The 25351-nt window shown below is 35.4% G+C and overlaps 1 protein-coding gene across 4 annotated transcripts in view; it reads right to left on the reverse strand.

Annotated features, from left to right (window-relative positions):
- The window catches only part of TTBK2 (tau tubulin kinase 2), a 110495-nt gene that overhangs the window by 64428 nt on the left and 20716 nt on the right, over positions 1–25351 (reverse strand). For all 4 annotated transcript variants that reach the window (XM_075502819.1, XM_075502815.1, XM_075502818.1 and 1 more), the window contains 5 exons: positions 17703–17862; positions 12243–12390; positions 6407–6480; positions 5204–5344; positions 2718–2822 (listed from right to left, as the gene is read on the reverse strand). In XM_075502819.1, the coding sequence (XP_075358934.1) occupies positions 2718–2822; positions 5204–5344; positions 6407–6480; positions 12243–12390; positions 17703–17771 (537 nt within the window). In that variant the 5' untranslated portion in view covers positions 17772–17862. The remainder of the gene's footprint in view (positions 1–2717; positions 2823–5203; positions 5345–6406; positions 6481–12242; positions 12391–17702; positions 17863–25351) is intronic.

Below are 25351 nucleotides of genomic sequence, written 5' to 3' on the forward strand. Positions count from 1 at the left end.
GCCTGAATTTCTTTCCTCTCACTCCATCAGAATACTTTCAGGTTTCACTGTGGTACAAAGAAGAGAAAATGAGAGCAAAGAAAATTTCACTTAGTTGCATTGTGCTGTTCCAGTGGGCACCAAAACTGGAGGGAGAGAAATTAGTCTAACAGGAAGCAAAGCAATGAGGAGGTGGATGTAGAGAGGAAACCAGAGAGGAGAGACAAAAGAAAAGATCCAAACTAGAATAAGCATAGGCTAACAGAAATGCAGAAGGGTCCGAATGGATGGTTGAACATATCAGTAGCCACCAGCACATACTTCAGTCAAATACTGGAATAAAACCATGGATTCCTAAGTTTTATAATTCTTTTTATAACAGATCTGAAACAAGAACACCTTATCACACTGAAGTCATATGAAACTCTGCTGCATTCCTCTGTCTTAGTACAATGTACTGGAATTAACTAGGAGTCTAATGTTGGGTAGCTTAATGGTTTGATAAATTTCTCATTTCCTCTTTCCTTCTTGACCTGATTTCATAAAATAAAGCAGTCTTCTTCACCATAAGGACCTCCTTTCAACTTCTTGTTTGAACTTCAGTCAAGTGAATACTACCTATATTAACAAGAAGATTTATACTATAAAACTGATGATCATTTATTCTTGTAATTGCCTTTTAGTTTCAACCCCCTTGCCAGTCTAAGTTGCATTTTGTCAAAGAACTACACAACACCTTTCTTCTCTACCAGTCTTGAAGCTAACTCAATTTTTTATCTCCACCTGCTGGAATGTATATGCTAGCCAGTGGTGCTGACCAATGATTCCTGGAGGGAAATACAGTCCTGTCAAACTTTTCTGCTTTCAACAGTATCCATATAAGTCTCTTCCATCTTTTTGAGTTGAACAAACAGATTTATGGCCACCAGGAATTCCTTAATGTTGGGGGAAATACAAAGCTGCCAAAGGACTAAAACCTGATACTATAATTTCCAAAATTTCTGATTCTTTTAGAACACATCATGGAAATTCAAGGACTCAGGAATGATATGTAAAATCTCAATGGGACTAGATTCTTTCTGCGGACATCAGGTATATAGAAAATTAGGCTTATCATAAAAATCTAATAATCAACCTTAACTAAGGAACAGGTTCTTACCAATAGAGTACTATGTTTTTTGGAGAACATGCTTTTACATTGTTCCGGGTTATTTGCAGTATCTGCTGAAGAAATCTAATGAAGTTTAGAAGAAGGATAGCCTTAAGGAGAAGCACATAGCACATTTAATGAAAATAGTAATAAATTTTATTAGTAAGCAAGGCCAACAGTATCGTTGCTATCTATACAAGAGCCATTTCTGACTATTAAGTACAAATAAAGCTACTGTCTTTTTTTTCCCCCCCTCACTGCCATTCTAATATGGATTACACTGTCAGAAAATTCTAAACAGATTAAATTGAAGAATTACTTCAGTTACATTGTAGGGCACTGCAATGAAAAACAAAAGGCAAGAGCCAAGTTGTTACAAAAGAAAGAATAGCAGAAATATTAAATTTTCTGTTGTTATCACCCATTTTTTCTGAAAATACTATAATTGGTGTATATACATATAGAAATTACAGAATCTTGGGAATTGTTTTCTCTTTGAAATTACAGGTCAGTTAGAAAAACATTATAAGCAGCCAAACATACAGAACACAACAAGAACACTGAGAAATAAAAAAAAAATTCAAAACTACTTAAAATGTTTAGCTCACCTTTCCAACAGCAGCAGCCACTCTGTTGGTCTCCCCTGCTCTTTGCTTTCATTGCAGTGTCCAGCATTATGGCTGAAGGAATAGAGTACAGCAGAACCCCGCTAATTTACCTTACTAATTCACATACCTCATAATTTGCACACAAAAATTTGCCACTTTCCCAACTTCTTAAAAAAAATAAAATTGAAAATCCTGTAGAGATGACTTCTACCACTCAAATAGCATCACATTAATAAATATGCTACACAATATTGATTAGTACATTATTCAGTATTACCATCAAAATGTAAACTAAACTAGTTTAATAAAGAAAATACGTTTCTTTAAAACATCACCATGTACCATGGCACTAATTTGCTCATTTTCAAACTTTGAAATTAACAAAAGGACTGCCCATCAGTGAATTAGGGAGGCTCTACTGTACTTAAAATTGTAATGTCCTCATTGATATTCTTTTATCTACAACTTTCTTCAGACTGCATCGCATGGGAATACAGCAACTACACTTAACTATGTCCTGTTATATATTATAATTAGTGTCCTATCACTTTTTTAATTATTCAGACTTTCTCTTCCAGAAGATTATATATTCAGTTCAATGTTTGACTTTTTTCTCCTACATAGATTTTTTTTTTTAATGCAATATATAATACCAAGTGAAGTTCAGCTCTGCTGTATTACTCTGATATTTAATGAAAACCTATTTGTCGCTTGATTTTCCAAACCAAGAGAGAGATTATCCAAAAAAAAAAATCATAGACTACACCTCTGCCTCGAGCCAAAAATCAGAAACTTGATTCATTCCTGACTGCCAATCTTTTAATACAATCAATAAATCACATGGCATTTCTGATCTGGGATGATGTTTGTCAAGTTTAGATCAGTTACTAGTTCAATGCAACTCCCATACTTCTCCAGGAAAAAAGACAGCATATTACCACATTTAATTAATCAAATTGACAACTGTGAAAAAATCTTACTGGTCTGACATCCCCACATGAGTTGGTAAATTGCCGTGCCAAGCCAAAATCCAGCATATAACACTTCCTACAGGTGCTAGGAAAACGTCCCATTGCGAAGTTAGACTAGAAAGAAAAACAAATACAGACAGATATATATACACACACACACACTTCAACATGTGCACATATTAATGCAGTAACACAATTATAGAAAATCCATGTTCTACTTCTCTATCCTTCGTTCCGTATTTTCAGTTCTACTAAACTCCCATTAAATTTGAAGAAAACATTGTTAAGAAAGTCAGACATCCAACTTAGCATATCTGAACAGCAGCCTACATGGTCCAAAGAGATTGTCATCTTACTTCTTCACTTAGAATATATTAATTTTTAGCAAGAATTTTCCAATCATGTCACCCACTCACATATTTTGATTTGGACATTTCAAAAAAAACTACCAGCCTAGGGGTTAACAAGTTCATCTAAACAAATGCACTAATATCATATATGCAGAATACAGAATAAGGGGTGCAAACTGCCTTTTCCTTTTCATGGGAGGTGGAAGAACCAGGTTTAAAACAAACAAACAAAAAAAAAAAAAAAAAAAAAAAAAAACAAAAAACCCCAAACAACCAAACAGTAAAAGCTGGAAAGTCAGTGAGGACTTATGGAGATAATTCATTCTGAAAAGCTTCAGTAAATTTTCTTATTTGCCTCTACAGATTAACATTCCATGTTAGTCCTTCAAAAGAAAAAAAAACTCTTCAGCACTGCTAGTTTATGATGTTTTAACATGTTGGCTGAATTGGTTCAAGTCTCTCCACACCAAATCCCCTTAAAATGGATTACATGATATAAAAAAAGATAAAGCTAAAAACAAGTTCTGTGAAATGGAATTGAAACTACACATCTGAGGAAGCTGGAAACTTAACACAATTAACTCTAGAGAAACTATTTTCTTTTTCCATTAAGTGAAACAGCAGTACTGTTCTAAATAAATCTGAAATTCACAGCTGCTTCAATGTCAAAGGTTGAGGGTAAAAACCAATCAAAACCATGAATTGAAATTAATCTGATCAACATTATTTTTAAATGGAACAGAATTTCAGCATTCATCACGAGGCAAACAACCAACCAAGGATTTCAAGATTTCAGCTCAGCACAAAGCTTGCTTTTAGTATAATCTATCTCGAAGGCACATAATAAAAGATAAAATGGACTTGTATTTTCAAGCCAGGAAAACTGCACGCTAGAAAGCAATCGTGCCTTCTTTTGCATGTGTAAGTCACAACATAACTCCTACAGGGGAAGAAAAATTCTTTCTTTTATGGATTTAATATATTGCTTCACGCTGCTGTTTATCCTGGCTCAACATTTAATTTTCTGGGTTTTTTCCATCCCCTAACAGCATTCTTCATTTCCATCCTATTTGAGGCCATAGACTCCAAGATACAGCTAGATAACAAGATGTCCCCAATCCATCCTGCCAGCCATAAAGGAACACATTTCCCATTCAAAACTTGAATTGTTTTCATCATTAAAATCCTGCGCTCCAGCTAACTCCTTCTCGCCTATTTCACTTGACATTCACTGCCTCTGTGTCCTTCCCTATTAAATGAAGTCTTGGGGATGGGTCAGGGAGAATACAAGTTTTATAAGAAGTTGCAAGGAAGAAGGGATGAAAAAGAAAATTCCCCAATGCACAGAAACTTATCAGAGGTTTTATGTAAACATCATTCAGCTGACAGGAAGTTTAGCTATATATGCCAAAAATAACCAGCCATTTTTGCATCTATTAGAGAACACAAGATTTGCTTATTTTTTCTCATTTACAAATTTTGAAAGTTCAGAGTTCTAATGATACTTTTAATAGAGAGCAATATTAAAAATAGCTGATGCAATTTCAGGAATAAATTCAAAGAAAAACAGAAAAAAAAATGATAAGAACAAAAGCATGATGCTCTCAGGAAGGCACTGTCCTCATGACATTTTGACAACACTCATTTTATTAGAATTGCAGAATAAAACAATTGAATAGTTTTCTCTTACAGTCTGTCTTTTCTTTCCTTGTTTGTTATAAATATATTAAATACAAAAAAATTGCTATTGAAGAGCTTATAAATACACCCTACAGTTAGTATCTGTTCTCTTAGATTTATTATGTGAAGATATTAATTGCCATTAGCCAAACTCATTATATCATATCTCATGGCAAATACTCTTGATTGCATGATGCTACAGATAAGAGTTGGAAGTTTTAACTACAGAAAATTCCAAGGAGGCCTAAGTAACTGGAAACGATGATGACAAAGAACAAAGTTACTGTTGTTGCAATCCAACATTAATTAATAGAAAAAATTTGCCCTATCTGATGAATAAACATTCAGTTCTCTGTCCCTTCTCATTTTTTCATTTTAACATCTAGTATAGAACCTATGCTTATTTATGCGGCCATCTAATGACCACATATTACTTGCCTGTTTTGATTTAATTGGCAGACTTACCGGTTTTATGTCCCTGTGCAGGAATCCCACAGAATGAATACTTTCAATAGATTCCAAAATCTGCTTCCCAAGCCGCAGAGTGGTACTAATGGTGAATGTTCCTCGAGACTGGCTCCGACGCAGGTCTGCCAAGTTCCGACCCTGATCAAATTAAAAGGACATTTTCTTAAAAAACTACTAATACCAAGATTCACAGATAGCATAGTCTTCCTACTTCTTCTTTAGCTGTTCATGGTTAACCATGGAATACTTTCATTACCTATTTTCATATTCAAGGATAACACATCTCACCTAAATGTAATGAGTATATGTCCCCAAGTATCTCCAACATTAAATTTAGAATCTATTTTTGAAAATACGAATCTTAGTATCTTTCTACTCCTAAATAACATGGACCAAACTAATCTCTATTAGAAGACTAGTACATACACTATTAGTTAATGTTGTATCTGTGTCACAGTGAAAAAAGGCCACAGAGAAAATGCTCACAAGGACTTCCTTATACTCACCTCTTTAAGGAAAAGTATGTAATTTATTTAATTGTAATTTTTTTAATTATACAGTATATCTTAGATGACTTAACCAAACAGGTGAAAAATATACTATGCAGGAAATGCACCCCCATGACATCACAGAACTGTTGGTCTGTAAAAATAACAGATGACCAACAGTATGAACTACAGCACACTCCTTTTTCCAGTATTCATATTCACCAAGATGATAAAGGACAATAATCCCATAACTTTACGTGCTAATCACCCATTTTATCCCCTTCCACAGGAACAAGTCTTTCAGTAAAGTGAATTAAGTTTTTTCTTTTACTTGCAAAGGGTATTTTCTCACTTTCATCAAAAAACCCAACAAAATGCACCGACTAATATATTTTAGACTAATATATTTTAGACTTCACTTGAAGGTGAAGACTTCAAAGGAATGTGAATTATCTCAGAAGACATTGCAGTTCACTCTTTCAATAGTCAGGTCTTTCTGAGGATATAAACTTTCTCCTTTCTGAGAGAATTATGGAAAGGATATCAAAGGATAAAGATATAAAGATATGCTCAGTTTAGGTTTGCTCACTACTGTGCGTTCATGATCTTTGGGGTTTTTTTCAATTTGTCATCCTCTAAAATTTTACTGGTATTTTCATATATGCTTGGCTAATAAAACAAAAGACACAAGCAAGCTGTTTGATACACTGACCTGCAACTGCATGACCACATAGTTAAATCTGTCATTCCTTCCACATCCAATGAATCTACAGACATGATCTTTTCCTGAGAGAAAAAGAACCAAATTAGCCAGTAATAATGAAATTCTGTGGTTTATTCTTTTAAATATCTAGCAAATTACTGGAAGAAATAGTTATATTTCTTTAGAGATCTTTAATAAACTAAGCCTCCCATCCCCACAGTTCTACCCCCAATTAAATAAAAGTTTTCTCCCATAAAATATGCAGCCCCACCACAGCTATCACTCTTCCATAAGAAAACATGCATGGCAACATGCCTAAATGTCCACAAATTTGAGGCATTTTAGACTGGGAAAAGCTTATTTTCTTGCAAAGCTGATGGCCTGTTATAGACAATATTTCTAGCCACCATTCCTCTTTTTCTATAAGGTGCAGCTGCTGCGATGAAAGAAAAGTAGTAGTTACCTGCAGGTCATGTTTTGTATTAAAAAATTGTAGAAAATGTAATTCAACTAATCCAATTTATGAATATCTGTTTCTACAATATGATCTTTGGTGTTTAGCTACAAAAGACAAATTCAGCTCAGGTACACTGAAACAGAGATAAAAGAATTGTAGTAATTAAAAAAAATCACAGTTTGGTTTAAGCCAATTTTCTTTAAAGCCTCCTCCAGTGCTAGGAGCAAACTGTGGAGGAGAAGAAGGCTGGTCAAAAATAATCTCCTTACTATCCTGCACTTATAAGTCAAAGCATAAGATTTGCCAGGTAAATAGAGAAAAAGGCAAGCCAAAGACTGCAGCAGGGAAACAGGAGGGGAATGCAATCTCATTGTCATTTCAGTATCTGTGTCCATTGACTTGGAGAGAAGCTGGGACCCCTTATGAGCCCACTCTACAACAGAACAGGGAACTGTAGGGTTTAAGTCCCTGAGGCCATTTACCTTCCTTTCTGACATCATGGAAGCTACAGCCGAGAGAAAGCTGATGGTTGCAAGTGGCCGCTAAAGCTGTGTAAAATTTGTGTCACCTAAGGTTTCTTTCATGAACTTCTTTACCCTTAGGATTACCAGAATGTCATAAATGGAAAAAAAAAAGAAATGATAGGAGAAAAGCAATTAAAAAATTCAAAAAACCATTACTGCTTTCAAAACACCATCACTGCTAGCTACAGATCTGGGGGCCTTTTTGTTACTGCTGCACTCATAGCTCCATCAAAACCCTAAAACTTGGCCCTACAGCTTCTGAATATTCTCACTTCACTTGACAGAAGAGCAGTTGCCTGTTTATTGCTTCCTCAGAAAACTCCCTGCCACATAGAATTAAAACAGATAGGCCCATTTAAACAAAGAAAATGGTACAGGATTCATCAAAATTATTGACTTTAAAAGAATTACTTTAAAAGAAGTCTCTACAACTTCTGCAAACACGTAAGTGCTAAGCTGTAAGTATCACTGCTTTTCCTCCACTTTTTCCTTCCACCCATTTGTTTAAGTAAGACAGGCAATATTACAGACAGTATAATTTTATGAAGAAAAAGGATTTGCAGCAAATTTGTCAAGATGAAATTTTGTATATTCATTGCTGCAGTTTCCAGTTAATGAAGTCTCATCTCAAATATTTATGATTCATTTTACAGCCACTGTGGGTATGCTGAAGGAACATCTTCAGAGAAACATATATTAGTCAGATTTCATCTGACAAATTGAGCAAATGTCCAAAACTCAGTTTGGTCAGAGAAACCCCATATTAACTGGAGAAGCAACTCCAGTGGTGTGGTAAATTCTCTGGAAACTAACTTTTATAAAAATCTGAGGAAACGGGAAAGGACAGAATTAGATTCTGTACACCTTATTCAAATAGCATGATCCTCCACCACTCCAGTGTGGCTATACACACCTACTACACCTTTGCAGATACTGTCAGCGTCTTTTCCCTCAGCGAGAAAACAGTATTTTCTCACACCTGAGCACCACAAGGCTGGGGAGCAGGGGGAGAAGAAGATAGTAATAGGCTGCAGTTAACAACTATGCCCTTGAAAAGCTTCCTAGGGAGGGTATGAAGCCTACATGCCATTCCCCAGGCTGCAGTGTATCACTACAGATAGCTTTTCAGCCTACACCAGATGCAACCCATCACTAAATTATGCTAGAGAGCTGTAAATGAGTGAGGGAGAAGTCTGTAAGGTTGTGAGACGGAAACCAACTGAGTGAGTCTCACTCTCACTGAGTGAGATGTGATAAATCTGTCTTCTCCCATCTGACTGTGGGAACAGATGGCCTAACAACATGATTAAACAAAACAACCATCTGTTGCAGCAGATTTCTTTTTTTAAAAAAAAAAAAAAACAACAACAAACCAAAAACAGAGCTTGAAGAGTTAAACAGTATTCTGACAACAATAATTAGGAGACAGCATCACTGACAGGGGAAAAAAAAAATAAAAAAATCAAAGATGCAATTGATGACTAAGCTGTAACAAATGGCTGTATCAGTGAACATACTCCTTCATAATTGAAGAGAAGTCATACAACTACTCACATATTTAAGCATGTTTTGCTAGATCAGGGTCTTAAAAGAGCTTCTTTGAAGTTTTTCATTATTCACTGTACTGCATACCTACAAAGTTATGACTCATTTCACCCCCCGCAATGAATGACCACACTCTCTTTAATTTTCAAAATTTCTGAAAGCGAAAATAATAAAAAATAGTACATCCCTGCACTTCTGCCAACAGCTATTCTCATTTCAGTTTCACAGTTTCTGTGAAGTAAGATTCTAATTCAGAAACACTCAAAAGCATGTTTGTAACCTTGAGAATGTCTAGCTCTAGTAAAGACTGGAAGAGCTGTTTTGCTGGATTGAGACATATTACACCTGTTTATTTAATTCTTTCCTAAAAGCCTGTTTCTCATAATTTTCCCAGAAACTGTACATGAGAATAAATATATTTAAAAATCAGATCCACACATCAATAGAATTCTGAATGACACTGTCAGCTCACTGTCTCTCATTACGTACTATTCATAGATCAAACTTTCCAAATATTTGCAAGAAAAAGGATTTTCATGACAATTATATTCCTTCCTCTGATTTATGTCCAAGGTAACTAGAACACCTTGAAAGTAAGAGAACATAAGCCCTTTGAGAAAAGGATGGTAATTATATACATACATATATATACACACACACATGCCAAAAAGGGATTGAGGAACCAGATAAAAGTTGGTCTCAGAGGATGTATGCTATTAGCAGGTTGTTACAAAAATATCCTAAAAGAACTGTTTACAATTTCACTTGCTCTGAATCTGCATGAAAAAAAACTTGTCAAAAATAAGAAAAATTTCTACATGGTAAATGAAGCATTTAATAAAAAATATTCTTCAAGAAGCAATAATAAAGTTGTTTTCTACTCCCCATTTTTGTCCATTTTTCTTTATGTTCTCTCTGCTTCAGATTTTTAGCTCTTGCATACTGAAGACTTGGGAAGGTAGAAAAATTAATGGAAATGGCTCCTAGGACCCAAGATTTTATGTAAAACATAAAATGGCCTCTACCATAATCTTATTTAATAAAAAACCTTTAAGTATGGATAAAAATATATGCATGTAAAAATGAAATTATGTATCTGTGCAAACCATAAATCTCAATATACGCAAAAGGTTCACCCTTGACCCATCTCTTACTGTAGTCGTTTTCCTGATCATCTACAACGTTCACTATCTAAAACCAGAGCAGTTACAGTGTAATATGGAACTTGCACAGCAATGACTAAAGGTCACCTCTAGTGTTACTACCACAGAATCACTGACTTTTTTTCTCTCTCTCTCTTTTTTTCCTTTTTTTAAACTGTGCAAGAGAATAATAAGAGATAAAAATTAAGGAATAATATGTAGATTGTCTTCTCATAAGGAAGGTTGTCAAAAGAGCTCCTTCTAAAGATCTCATACAAAATCAGGGTTGCAGTTATATAAAAACTTCTATTTTTTTCTCAGAGAAATAATATTGAGAAAATAAATAACTGAAAGATCTTTATTTGGATTATATATTATTTGGATTATTTGCCTCAGTGGATCTGTTGTTCAGGTGTTTCATTATTCTGTTCTTTTCATCTAGACAGCATTTCCCATGATTCAGTAGAACCAGAGACTCTTCTGCAGGAAGACTTGGGTTGTAAAGGAATTATACTCCCAAAGGAAGACTGATAAGAAAATTATAACTTCTGTAAGGCCCTATGGCAATTATTCACAAATCTTTTTTTTATTATTTCAGCAAACATTTTTGGTTTTCAAAAATATTTCAGAAGGTAAAAAAGATTTTACTAAGAAAAAAGCATTTTTGTAACATCTTAACTCAAACTTCACTATACTTAAATTCACAGTAGAAAGTTATAAGACACTCCAGTTATGCAGTCATATGTAAGGCTATGTTTTTACAAATACATTGGCATTGTAGTGCTACCAAATTCCAATATTTTCTTTCAGTTATTAGTATTTTCCTTATTACTTCAGCTGCTTCACCTATGCCATTTTAAAGACTCTGGGTTTTGTTAAAAATAGAATCAAGTTCATGTGTGCAGAAAAAAAAACCTTGAAAAATTAATTCTGAGTATTTAAAAACCCAGGAGTTACAGAGTATTTCTTTCTTCAAAACTCACTATCTTTAAGATAATTTCTTTCCGGAACCCTGACAAATGGTTTCTAAATTAACAATTGGTAATACTGAAATTTACTATTCATCTCTGGACTAGAAACTCTAAAATTCAAAGAAAGCTAATATGCAGTCCCTGAATCTCCTTGCTCAACTATATAATACTAGATTTTTTTGTGAAATTCTTTAAAAGATAGAAACATGGGAACAGTTTGTTCACACTATAACATGTGACATGCCTGCCCTCTTAAATCTATAGAGGCTGTCAATTTCTGCTGCAATGTGACCCTTACAGCAGATTAGGCAGCACCATGTGTCATGCAGATTTTGTTTTATTCAAACTAAGAATTTGGAAAAATAGGGCTGCTGATAGGGATGGATGTATTAGTCAAAATCTTCCAGATTCAAAATAATTTTTTTAAAAGAAAAAAGTCCCCCTTTAAACTTCCTTTTTATAACCTTATGTTGTGAAAAGCAATTAAGAGAAGCCATTGCATATTTCTCTGTGTTGATAGCTTCAGGCATTAAAGTATCTAAAGGTACATCAAAAGTGACAATTCAAAGCTGTGATTCTGAATGGTCGAGGACGTGAATCCTAAAAAGTATTTCAGGACTCTACGTGCCAATGATTTTTTTTCTACAAGTTACAGTATTTTCAAGTTGGTTTTTTGTTTGTTTGTGTGGGGTTTTTTTGAAATATGTTTCCCACTTCAACATCAGAATTATTCTTGGCAATACTTGCAAAGGCAAAGAAATATAAATATTTTTATCCTGGATGCTATATGAAGGACCCGCAAATATTCAACACTAGATAGCACTGAAAAAAAAGAAGCAATCTTTTGCTCCTTCTATCTTAGAAAGGCAAATAAAAAGCTAACAACAATAACAAAGTCTAGAGCAAAAAAGGTCAGGAGAAGATACGGATCCAGAATAAACTACAGTTGAGCATAGGTTTTGCAGCAATTTAATTTTTTTGTTGTTCTTTTTATTTTCATGTCATCCTGTTTCAAAGAAAAGGTTCATTGTAGCAAAACTTTCAGAAACTGAAAGAGCTTCTATTCCACTTTTAATAACCATTTAGCAATAACCTGAAGAATACAGGGAATATTTACTCAAATTATGACTAAATAGAGATTATAATGATTTTTTTAAGAAAATAGACTGACATTCTACTTCTGGTATATCCAGGGTACAGCCCTACCTTGCAATTTCTTCAACACAGCTACTTCCATTTTCAGCACTTGCTTTGGCTGCTGAGCTGATTCAACCTTCAGTGCAACATTTTCCCGAGTAAGCAAGTCCAGTGCATCGTAAATTTCTCCAAATCCTCCGCCTCCTATTTTCCTCAACTATATTGGGAAAAAAAGAAAGAATAAAAACAGATTTAAAAGAGAGGAGAAGAAAAGAAAGGAAACAAAACATCAATACTTCTTTGTACTGCCTGCCATAGTACAAACGCTGTTGTATTACTAATAAATTTTAAAATCACATAATCATATCCTTCTGTACATAAAAGAGCTACTGAATAATCTACAAAGGTATGGTTAACCACGGTTTGGAAGAGAATCCTAGGAAAACAAGTTAATACACCTGACTTCCATCTGCACTAAACGTCTTGTATTTACAATAGAAGAGTGCACTGGCATTCCCAGCATGAATCTGACCAAAGTCAGCATGCTGAATAAAGTCTTTCCTCAAACAGTCACATACTACCCAGAGACCTTCAAATACAAATGCACAGTGACATTTTTAAAATATGCCATCTTTTTATTTTTTCAGAAATACACACACTGAATATTAAAGGTATAAAAGTTCTTGGACTTACTGAAAAGAGACAGCATTTTCTATTATATGCAGTGACTTACACATAACAGCTAAATCATAAATGACAAGAAATGGCTAAGATGATCTTTGAATGTATATTTTAAATGTTACTCACATTTACTTATGGTTCACCAATACCATTCTTATTAATGGACATACTAAAGAAACTTGCACCACTCAAAGTTTCGTCTGTGTTTAGGAAGAGGTAAAAAGAATGCTCCTAGCATATTAATTAGTTTGCACTACATTCAGAGCAAATATTAATAGTCGTATTTTCACTCCGCTTTAAATGTTCACAGAGAACAGAGACTTGTCTGGTTTTCAGTATCAAAAATGTCAATGTTATTTCATGTAATGATTTCATGTGGTGATCTCCCCTGTAGCTACCATTCTAAAGCTGATAAAAGAGAAAAGGAGACAAAAAGAACTTACCCTAAGAAACACACAATATTGTATTTTTACTATATTTTACCTTGAAAGAACTGACATGGTTTTCTAAGTGTAATTTGAAAACATACAGTTGCTAAGGTTATATGACAACACTGTATTAAATGTCATGTAAATGTTCTGGGGATCTAGAGATCAGCAATATGCTGACCTATCTTCAGATTCTGCAAATAAATCTAATGTCTCCTAACCCAGACAATCAGCCATCTGACTGAGAAGGAAAAACAATTTTTAAAACAGCCTAGGCTCCTAAGAGTAAGGAAGAAGGTAACAGATAAAATACTCACATTGTTTACTTGCATTTTTCAAGTCATATCACATGAAATTGTTATTCTGTATGATTACAACAATACTCAGTATTTCATCATGTGCTTTCTGTCCCTTTTTTACCATCGCAAGCCACTGCTACTTCAATATTCTTAAGATGGGGAAAATACGGTCCAAGATACATAGCATTATCTACATTACTTCTGGCCAATTCATTGCCAGTTTTAAAAAGGTGCATAGGATAGACAGCACACCATGTTTTCAGACCTACAGAACTAACCCACCTAAATACCTGCTTCTAGTGCAACACCCATTGACTGCAAATTCACGTGTTCATTTCTTTCCAACAAGCACACTAGCTGTTAGCAAATGCAATCTCCTCTTCTCCACAGGCTGTATACTTTCTCTGAAGCAGCTTAACATGCATACTACCAACACAGGCTTAAGCCTGTTACTCTTTAACCTACACATTTCAAGAACTTCACAAGTTCAAGTACAGAGTATCACAAATCCTGAATAAGAAGTTTGGGTCTTTGGACATGACTTGTTTAAGGAACTACTCAGGTAAGAATCTAGGGTTAACTCTGAAATAATGACAAACCATGAGAATCAGAAACCTTTCAATTCCAATGAAATATTCACTATAACTTGGTTACATTCAGATGTATTTAATACATGCAGAGTGTTAGTCCTTACAAAAAGGAAGAGATCTGTCATCTAAACATTCAGAAAAACAGCAAGTTTCAACAGGTTATATATATGTATATATTTTTTTTTTTAAAAAAGTATGTGTGTATCTATGTATATCTCTCAAAGGTGTAGTTTAGTGACTAATTTGGCCATTTTAAGTCTGCACTTTTCCATTCCACCTCTTAGTCTGGTAATGCCATTATCTTGCCTGAGCTCTGAGCTATCAACAGGGCTCCAATAGTTAAACATAGACATTGATCTGACTGTAGTTTTCAGCATAAGCACATAAGTTTTCAGCACAGTACAAGCACAACGGAGACAGTGAGAATGCATGGTGAAAAAGGTGAGAGGGGAAAAGGAAAGAGGTGACACAGCCATCCTCACCTCTATACAATTTACCCTTCATTTACCAGCTTTGAGAAATGGCCAGACTGAGAAAGACTGCCTCTGAGGTTTTTTTTTAATGCTTGTGTTCTTAAAATTTTAAAAAACAAACAAACAAAAAGACAAAACAAAAACAAACACAACACCACACTAATAAAATAAACAGATCAATTTCTATCCTCAGATAAAGTACACCAGAATCATTAACATACATCCAATAATGACATCAGTCAATAATTCCGGGCACAAATGAACCTCTCTCTGATTGTAGAAAAAATATTTTCCACGCCCTTTGTCACTGGGCCACACACCACATTCAGCAATGAGCCCATATTTTCCTTGGTTGTCTTTTTGCTGCCAATGTCCCTGTAGAAGCCTTTCTCGTTGCTTTTCACATCCCTCACCAGTTTCAACTGCCAGCTGAGCTCTGGCTTTGCCATATATTCATCCCAACAAAGAGAAGCAATGTCTCCATATTAATCTTAGGCAGCCCATCCCTGTTTCCACCTTCTGTTCGCTTGCGTTTTGCTTTTGAGTGCAGACAGGAGTTGACTATGCAATCATACTGGCCTCCCGCCACATCTGCTCACCTTTTACCTTGACAAGGACCACGTTGCCCTCGTTTACACCTGCACTACATTCTCGCATTTTGTCCATTAGTTTCAAGTTTCTCTTCTTTGCATTCAGCATCCCACACCCCAAACTCAGTCTCTCTATTCTCTCTTCCACTCCTATCTCTTTGTATGTTTCAGGTCTAAAGCATACAATTTCCAAGATGTTTTATCTTGGTACTTTCGCTTACACCGCATATTGAATGACATTCTTAAACCTACCTAAAAACAATTATCATTACAATCAAGTCTCTCCAAGTCAGGATTGTAATAAATGTTTCAAAGGCAAAAAAGAGAGATGAGAAGAGGCATCAACAGAGGATAAAACCAAATGCTAATAGATACAGAGACTAGTAGAGAGGGAGGGCGTCACTGAGGAAAAAATATTTTATAATGTCTTTTCTATGCTTACTTTTCAAAACAGAATCACCCTAAAGAACATCTAGGTTAAAATTAAATTTAATTGAGCATAGTTCTTAAAAATGTTCATGTCCACAAATTCCAGGTATGTTTTCACAATTACAAAGACCAAGGTCCTGAACAGCAAAAATTCTGAGAACTGCATTTCAGCTGCAAATCTTTACATAACTTCCAGAATGTGTACTATTTTTTTTGTCTTAAACTGGTTACAACAAAATAATCTCATGCAATCATACTACAGAGCTGCTGTTCTTTAACGGCAGGATATTGGGAGAGTTCCATAAGGAACAATCAGAAATGCTACTGATAATTAGGGACAGTACTCACTGTCACCAAAAACTTGAAAGTCCACTGGTTTATACCACCTCATCTTTCTACACAAGGAATTTTTAAGTACTCTGCTGCTTCAAGAACACTAGCAAAAAACTTCAATACTTCATAACCTAACAGAACAGTATTAATTATGTTAATATATATTGTGTCAAGCACTAAAGAATTTCTAAAATTTGCATGCTATTTTCTTCCACTGGCAGACTGTCCTATGAAATCCTGAATTCAGAAAGAAGTATATCGCCTTAGATGCCATCTTAATGTTTGCTACAAAAATTAAGAAATTGAAGAGCTGCCCACAGATAATATTTGGCACTCATCTACCTGTAATACTTGATTTGGAAAACATACAAGTTAAAATGCATAATCACATGAGATGAACAACAGTCTATTCTCAAAATTTTCCAATGAAGAAAATTTTCCAATTACATTCCATGAAGAATGACCATCATTCTTCATTTCACAGGAAAGAAAATAAACCTGAAGATACTGTTCCACATATCAGACAACTGAGTAGTTTTGTGGAGAGTGATATATTAGTATACTGTTATCTATTTATAATGCTATTTTATTCTATTTGATCTGATTCAAGACCATGCTTTCAGTTTTTACTTCACTGCAACATTGAGATGCAGCATAAGAAGGTATTTTACAAATACTTACACTCCAGATAGCCGTTTAGGTTCTATTTATACAAAAGGAAATATAAAGGTTTCCTACACAAAGCTAGTATCAGCTTCATGCATTTTTAAATGAAGGATAGGGCACAAGATAGTTGAAATTATTTTCTCTCTATGAATTTGAAATGAATGATGAATCTGTATCTTGTATGTTCAGTCTCACAGTTTTAAATAAAATATTGAAATATGGAAGTAATATAAAGCAAAGATGGTGCAAAAAATAGTGATTCAGTATCCATTCACAGACTACTAAACACACAGAGATACCCAAAATATTCTAATATGAAGTGGCTTTTTTTTTTCTTTTTTTTTCCTTTTTTTTTTTTTTTAATCTCAAAAAAAATCCACAAGCAAAAAAATTCTAAAGTGATCAGGGGAATAGAGAAGGAACTATAAGAACTCAGACTGTTTTTCCCAGCAAAAATAGTTTCAAATGGATACTATTTCCCTCTAGATGTAAATCAAGTATACGAACACCAAAAGGGAACAGAGCTATTTATGGTAAAGCCAACACTGGCAGACAATCAAATGGATATATATCAGCCAGGAATAAATCTATGCTACAAAATATAACAAACAAAAATAATTTCTAATTAGAAGAGCAGCAAGGTCCCGAAAGACCCTCCTATAAGAAGTAACAAATCTCAAAATCTAGCTAGTTTCAAGAGGGTGCCTGACTGATTTCCAAAACGGACTGTCATAATCACTGGCTGACTGGATTCAATATACTAACAGGACTCTTCCAGTTGGGCTCTGAACAGGCACTAAGTCAGGATTTAAAAGCTTTCCTAGGTACTTACCAGAAAAAAAAACCACCTTAAAGCTGTATAACTTCTTTTTAAAGTAGGATAAGAGAAACAAGTGGTTTTAAAGTCCTTTCACCATTTAACGTAAGTATTAAGCAAAATACATCTCACAAGAATTTTCAAACAGATTTCAAAGCGCAAACTACTTCTTTTTAAAAACATGTTTTAAAGAAGAAAAAGAATTGCAGGAAGGCATACTCACCACCTTCCATCTTTCTTTGACCAAGACTCCCACACTGAGGATGTCAGGCTGCTCCCCTCCTCCACTCATTGCAACCTCCAGACGTGATGGAGCTGCTATGCAAAGTTTATGTCAGTAGAAACCATCCAGATCCCAGGAGTGGCTTCCATTTAACCAGTGACTGCAGAAACAGAGCAGAACATGGGATCTCAACAATTAACAGAATAACATGAAATACAGAAAAACTTGTGTTTCCCACCTAGCACCTTAACTAGTTTTTATCCCATAGTGTTGGGATTCTAGCCAAACAACTTCCAGTATAGAAAGAAATTCAAGTATATTCTTTTTTTTTTTAACCTGCTCTCTCTCAAACCTCCAAGCCCAATCTCAAAATAGTACCAATGAATATAAACATTTTCAGTGTTATATTCTGCAGGCAGTTTCAAATTGCTGTAAATCATAATTAGTTTTAAACTTAATTTTAATAGCAACAACTTTTAAAAACTAATTAATAATTTACTAAATAATTGGTTAAGTAATTAATAGTAATATATAATAATAAGCTTAAAGTAATATTAACAAAAAAATTGCAAAATTAAAAATGGATACTTAAAATGGAATTGTAATTTAATTTATTGCACTGCATACAGACTATTTGACATTTACAATGTGTTTCACATAGCTAGGATTACTTATGATTAAATATGTCTAAAGTACAATTTTGTTGGTTTATGTCAGGGTACAAATAGCTAACGGGAAAAAAACTTGTCTTGAGTAATTCTATTAGTTTATTTTTTGAATTTTCTGGCTTTAGGCAATCATCTCTAAATCAAATTTCATATAGCAATATAAAAATTTGTCTTTTGGAGATTAATCCATCCATAATGGCTCCCATCCGCATCTACTACAACCAATTAAAAGCTTATTTCAATTGTTTGAAGCTTTTCTAGAATTGTGCTTATTTGTTACACTGGTATAATTATGCAAGCGTAACTCGTTGTACAAAGTCTCTTATCCAATGATAAGACTCTTCAAAAGTGTATTTGCTTTGGGTTTATTTCTATCACTTCCAAAATAGCATAAACTAAAAGTGAAAAATTCTTTTCTCCCTGAATCAACACACAAACGGTATGCAAAGTTGGTACAACCATTCTGATTTAAATTACCAGTATGCCCTTCCATGTGGATAAATGACAAGTTTACTACTGGGGCTAAATTATGCTTTTTAAAAAACAACCTGCTGCTTAAACAGCCTCGTTTTTAAGATAGACGTTTGTTTGACATGACCATAACTGTGGGGTTTTTTCATATTCTTTCATATTTTTGTTTTGTATTTCATTTATGCCTTTCTTGCTTCAATTGTAAATTCTGACATTGAAAGCAACTCCAAACAAAACAGACCCCTCTGGAAAAAAATTACTCTGGATTAGTTGAAAGTCTAAATTTATACCAAATTAGAGTGGATTACATCCCTATAAAAGAGTGTTCATTCACAATATGTAGCCTGAGTTGGTTTAATTCAAACAAATGAAGGAAAACCAAATTAAGATTGCGTATTCTGAGTAACAGCGTCCACCCTGCAATTTAATCAAGTTGAACTAAACCAATTTAAATTCTACCGGTGCTGGTAAATTCTCCCCTACACATAAGGTCAAAATTCTAAAGAGAACTATAGTCCTTTATGTGAACACCTTTAACATTACTAACCACTGACCATAATTACTGGCCTTTCTAACAGAATTATCATAACACAGTCAGGAACTAAGTAAGTCAAAGAGAAAATGAAATAGCACTAATGAAGGGGAAAAGGCCCGTTTCCAAAATTACATGCTTACAGCATGTACAGTGATTTTTCCATTTGCTCAAATCTTTGATGTAACTGGGGGGTGGTAGAAGGGAAAGCAAAGTAGGTGGTGGTCTTCACTAAGTAATACGCTTACTCCTATATTGGGACTTCAAGGGTTTTTTTTCTGACACCTGCTTAAAAAAAGTCATAGATAAAGTATTCATCTCACCAGAGCAAAATCTGAAATTGGCAAGTATGATTTTTGCTAAAGCTTTCAAACATGAGCAAAATCCATCACCTGTAGGAAAAGTAGACACTTCATTAAAGCAAAGATATGACAACAGTGGTTTTAGAGTATTTTGTTAATACTGCTATCAGCCTTGATCTGATACCTGATTTGATACTTTTTTTAAAATACATTTCAAATTACAATTCATAGTCACACCTCTGACAAATATTTCTGAGAGCTATTCATTCCTGGATTCTTGAGCATACTAAGAAAGCATCAGTAACTGGCCCAGACTGCAGTGGTACAATACATATATCCACAGAACCATCCCATACTTTAAGGATTATCAGAGAAGTACTGTATTACTGTAGACAACATCTGCATGGCCAGGGTGACAAAATCTTCTTCATTTATACACAATTCCTCAATCCTATTCCAATACACTTATTCCTTGTTAAATCTCTTGGCATCCTATATCATTACAAAGCAATATAATCTATTCTATATCATCAGTCATCAGTAATGCAAAGCACCAAAACCCCAGGACCCATTAAACTGTCGTGCACAGGAGGCAAAAGTTCGCTCCTGAGCCCCTGAAGGCAAGGTGCTAAACACCTCCTGAAGCTTAATAATCAACTGCAAGCACTCTTTTACTTGAAAAATACAAGTTTTACAAACATGTTGAGGTCAATTTGAAGAATCCTGTTTTCTTCAAGACCCCAAATAAAGTAGCAGTATGATTCAGTCACAAATTTCAAGGCCAGAAAGCTTGAAATTAGCCTGAACTTTTACCTGATGAGGCCATATAACTTCATGCCCTTCAGTGAATTAGCACACACTAACACACTAATAAGTAAGAGTCCAAATGATGAAGAATCCCCTATCTTCACTGGTAACATGTTCCAGTACATCCCTTCCCTCACGGTAAGCATGACTTGCTTTGTTTCAAGGTTTAATCTGTCTAATTTTAGTTTCTTACCACAGGACTTTGTTACAGTTTCGGAAACCAAATTCCATTCCCAGTAATTTCACCTCATTTAAGCATCTAAACACATTTTTTAACCTCCTCTAAATTAATAAATTAAGCTTTAAGCCTTCCTTCCTATCCCATGGGTCTCCAAGGACCCAGGCTCTCCAAGGAGAGCATTTTCCTTTGAAAATGCTCTCCTTGCTCCACATTCTGCTTGTGGTATAGGCAGCAGCACTGAGTTAGACACCAACACTGAATTACACTAAATAACACCAATACCTAATATGGAGAAAAGATTAATTTTTTATTTCTTTGTGATAGCAGTCTTATTGCCCTAATTTAAGTCTGAAGCTGTTTTATACTTTTGCTAAATCATAACTCTATCAGATGATTATACACCTCCATGCATACACTCAGGCACTGCTGCAAGAATATAGTTTCTTTAAAGAGTCTTTATTCACAATCTGATCTAGACTGGGTTTCATTGCTCTGATGTGCCCTCTAACAACCTTAACCCTGTATAACTGAAAATCTGTTAGTTATTGATGTACTGCAGTGGATAAATATCTTTATATTCCTTACCTAATAACAGAAAACACGTATTCTGGCAGGTGCAATTTAGGTTACAATCTCCTTCTCCAAATTCATGTGGAAAAAAAGGACATTATTGGAGAGGACTACATTTAAAGGACTTTTGGACAGACATAAATATGCATTCTTTAGAGGTGGTGCTCAGGACAAAATTGAAACTGAAACTTCTCTGAATTTTAAAGGACTTGAATTCAGATTGTTTGGCCCATTCTAAATTCCACAGATGAATAAAACTCTCACAAAAGTACATACAGTCCCGTTTGTATTACAGAAATACAGCCATATGTTGCTTTCAGCGTAGCTGTTTAACAGCCTACAATGCTGTTAAACAATTTAAGAAAGCTCCAGCATGTTCTGTATACCACCTCTTTATAATTCTCCTAAAAAAGTAACAGCCCTTTTAATTGTAATGTATCTCATAAAATTCTATATTCATTAACTCATCAGTTTCCTTATCAGACCAGTTTATCAGATCATAGAATCATAGAATGCTTTGGATTGGAAGGGACCTTTACAGGTCATCTAGTCCAACCCCCCTGCAAGAGCAGGGACATCTTCAACTAGATCAGGTTGCTCAGAGCCCCATCCAACCTGGCCTTGAATGTTTCCAGGGATGGAGCCTCCACTACCTCTCTGGGCAACCTGTGCCAGTGCCTCACCACCCTCATCATAAAAAATTTCTTTCTTAAATCCAGTCTAAATCTGCCCTCCCTTAGTTTAAAACCATTGCTCCTTGTCCTGTCACAACAGGCCTTGCTAAAAAGTCTGTCCCCGTCTTTCCTATAGGCCCCCTTTAAGTACTGGAAGGCTGCAATAAGGTGTCCCCACAGCCTTCTCTTCTCCAGGCTGAACAACCCCAACTTTCTCAACCTGTCCTCACAGGAGAGATGCTCCAGCCCTTGGATCATCCCTCCCCTCTGGACCCGCTCCAAAAGCTCCATGTCCTTCTTGTGCTGAGGGCTTCAAAGCTGGATGCAGTACTCCAGGTGAAGTCTCACCAGAGCAGAGCAGAGGGGCAGAATCACCTCCCTCGACCTGCTGGCTACACTACTTCTGATGCAGCCCAGGATATGGTTGGCCTTCTGGGCTGTGTTGCTGGCTCATGTCCAGCTTTTCATCCATCAGTACCCCCAAGTCCTTTTCCACAGGGCTACTCTCGACCACATCATCCCTCAGCCTGTACTGAAACCGAGGATTGCCCTCACCCAGGTGTAGGACCCTGCACTTGGCCTTGTTGAACCTCATGAGGTTCACACAGGCCCACTTCTCCAGCTTGTCCAGGTCCCTCTGGATGACATCCTGTCCTTCTGGCGTGTCAACTGCACCACTCAGCTTGGTGTCATCTGCAAACTTGCTGAGGGTGCACTCAATCTCGCTGTCAATGTCATTGATGAAAATATTGAACAGCACTGGTCCCAGTACAGACCCCTGAGGGACACCACTCGTCACTGATCTCCATCTGGACACTGAGCTGTTTGACCACTACCCTCTGGATGCGACCATCCAACCAAGTCCTTATCCACTGAACAGTGCACCCATCAAATCCATATCTCTCCAATTCAGAGAGAAGGATGTTGTGGGGGCCCGGGTCAAAGGCTTTACAGAAGTCCAGATAGATGACATCCATTGCTTTTCCCTTGTCCACTGATGTGGGAACTCCATCGTAGAAAGCCACTAGGCTGGTCAGGCAGGACTTGCCCTTGGTAAAACCATGTTGGTTTTAATCAACAGGATGAGATCAGAGGAAATGTGTAAGATAACAGAATTATCACAATTAAAGGCAATTAGCCCTCTGTCAAATTTATTTCCAGGTGACAGGTTATGGAATAACTAGGACAACACAATGAGTACAGACTTTTTTCCATAACATAAGCCTTTGCCTGGGAACTGATCACAGTATAATATAAGAATAGGTAAAGAGGGTTAGTGCTTATATCCAGAACTTAATATTGTACAAACAGCATCCATTATTTAAAACTCTTCTATCCACTTAACTGCTTTTACCTACATATCACCCCCATAAAAGACTTCTTTAATTTACCCCAACCAAGTACACTAAAAGATTATATGCTATTAGAAAACAGTGCAAAACTTCCAGAAAAAAACAAGTCATTTTGTAAAAGCTGATTCTAGCTCAGCAAGCAAAGACAATTGCTTCATGTAATTTGTGTCCATGTATATAATTTCTTTAGACATTGCCCTAAACTGAAGCCAGTCTCTGCTTACCAGCCTTCGTAGATGTTTAAATCCAGATCTAAGGTTGGGAAAGTAACACAGACAATTTTGGCTGAATGGAGGTCCTGTAAGTTTCAGGACAAAGCAAGTAAGGACAGAAGATTAATTCTGTTCCACAGAAAGAAAAAATATATGTCCTGTTGCCTCTCCTGTGGAATAATATCAACCTTTTGCTATTAGGAACTCTCTATGCTTATTAGGAGATTTATCTGCCTGCCTTCAGTTCATTTAAGAAACTAGTAAATTAACTGGAATCTACCAAAGTTGCTTTCCACTTCAGTACTTTCTACTTTTGGGCAGAGGAAGAATTTAAAGGAACAAAGAAAAGTTTAGCAAGTCAGCATAAAGAGAAAATCAGGGCAGGAAACATTAAAAGGTCCTAATTCCACCACATTTATGGTAAAGTCCACTATCTTAGACTAAGAAGCATGTTCAAATTGTAAATTCTAAGGCCAGATATGTTTTAAGTGTGTCTATCTGAACTAGACAGCTATCCAAACTAGATAGCTATCCTACACTTACAATCTGAATATTTTCTAAACACATTCATTAGAAGCTGAGGTCCTGAAAATCATCATTCAGCATGTCAATGAGAAAACTAAATTTAAGACCTTGACCTAAATTTCCAACTGTACTGGTTGTGAAGAAATACTTTTTAAAAATTCAACACACAACCAATACCATTTTAGGTTTTCCTATCTCAAGCTCTTGGGTGCCAAAATACTCATCACCACTTGCAGATTCCAGGTGTGAAAAGCTCCCAACTGTCTTGTGTGCTATTGCCAAAGAGTCTAGATTTCCTTCTGGCAACTTCTGCACTTACAGCTATGTTGTTATTACAAAAGTAGCAATATTTTCTCAGTTTGAAGACACAGTTAAAAATATAACATTTAGTTTCAAGATAACAGTCTTATTTTAAAAACACATATTTCAAGCTACCACACTATTTCCAGTTTGCAAGAGAATTCAGCGCCAAAATGTTACAAAAACCCAAGTAAGGCAAAGTTTATGGATGGAGTATATTATCTTTTACCAAAGCAACTGATACAGGTGGCAAAACCCTACAAGTTTTAGTCACACAAACCCCTCTTCAAGTCCAAAATAGAATAAGCAACTATAAAATTAAACTGAACTTGAAAGCAACTGCACTGAAGTAAACTTCATTATGTTTCTTGATTAGACCAACTGAGATAAAAGGTACTTGATACCGTGCCATAAAGGGAAGCACCTGGGTATGTGCGTGACCAGGAGAAACTATAGGGTTGTGGCTCCTGTGAGAAACACAGCATGTAATTTATTACCTACAGAAAATCAGAAGTTTTTGGTCAGGGAGAATTAGAATGAGTCATAAAACAAAAACTCTATTTAATCCATTATATTTTTGCCATGGTATTTTTCAGCCAAGCAAGTTAATTTCCTAATTTGATCTGTCACACAATTGCACAAAGACTTATGTCAGAACAAGAGAAAGAATGGAAGTTAGCCGGACTACTGAGGTGCTTTCAACTCAAACCAGTTGTTGAACTACAACCTCAGGTGCATAATGTGGAAACCTAACCCTTTGGAGAGGTTAACTTCATTCCAAACAACACTGCATTATTCTCAATTTTTTTTCCACAACTCAGAGTGAGTTCCAAATCAAAAAGAGGATTGTGAAACCTTATTAATTACTCAAAAAATAATTTTAAAACACTAAAAGTGTCATTTTTTTAAACAAAAGAGCTGTATTTCTGTGTCTTAGATTCACTATAACTGTTGTGGTATTTACAACAAACCCAAATGGAGCTAGAAGTGGGGTTTTTTGCTATTATAGTAATTTGTTTTACCTGTCATAAAAGTCTTCTTCAAATAAATTAGTT

The sequence above is a fragment of the Mycteria americana genome, chromosome 5 (genome assembly GCF_035582795.1).
Source record: "Mycteria americana isolate JAX WOST 10 ecotype Jacksonville Zoo and Gardens chromosome 5, USCA_MyAme_1.0, whole genome shotgun sequence".
NCBI classification, from domain to species: Eukaryota; Metazoa; Chordata; class Aves; order Ciconiiformes; family Ciconiidae; genus Mycteria; species Mycteria americana.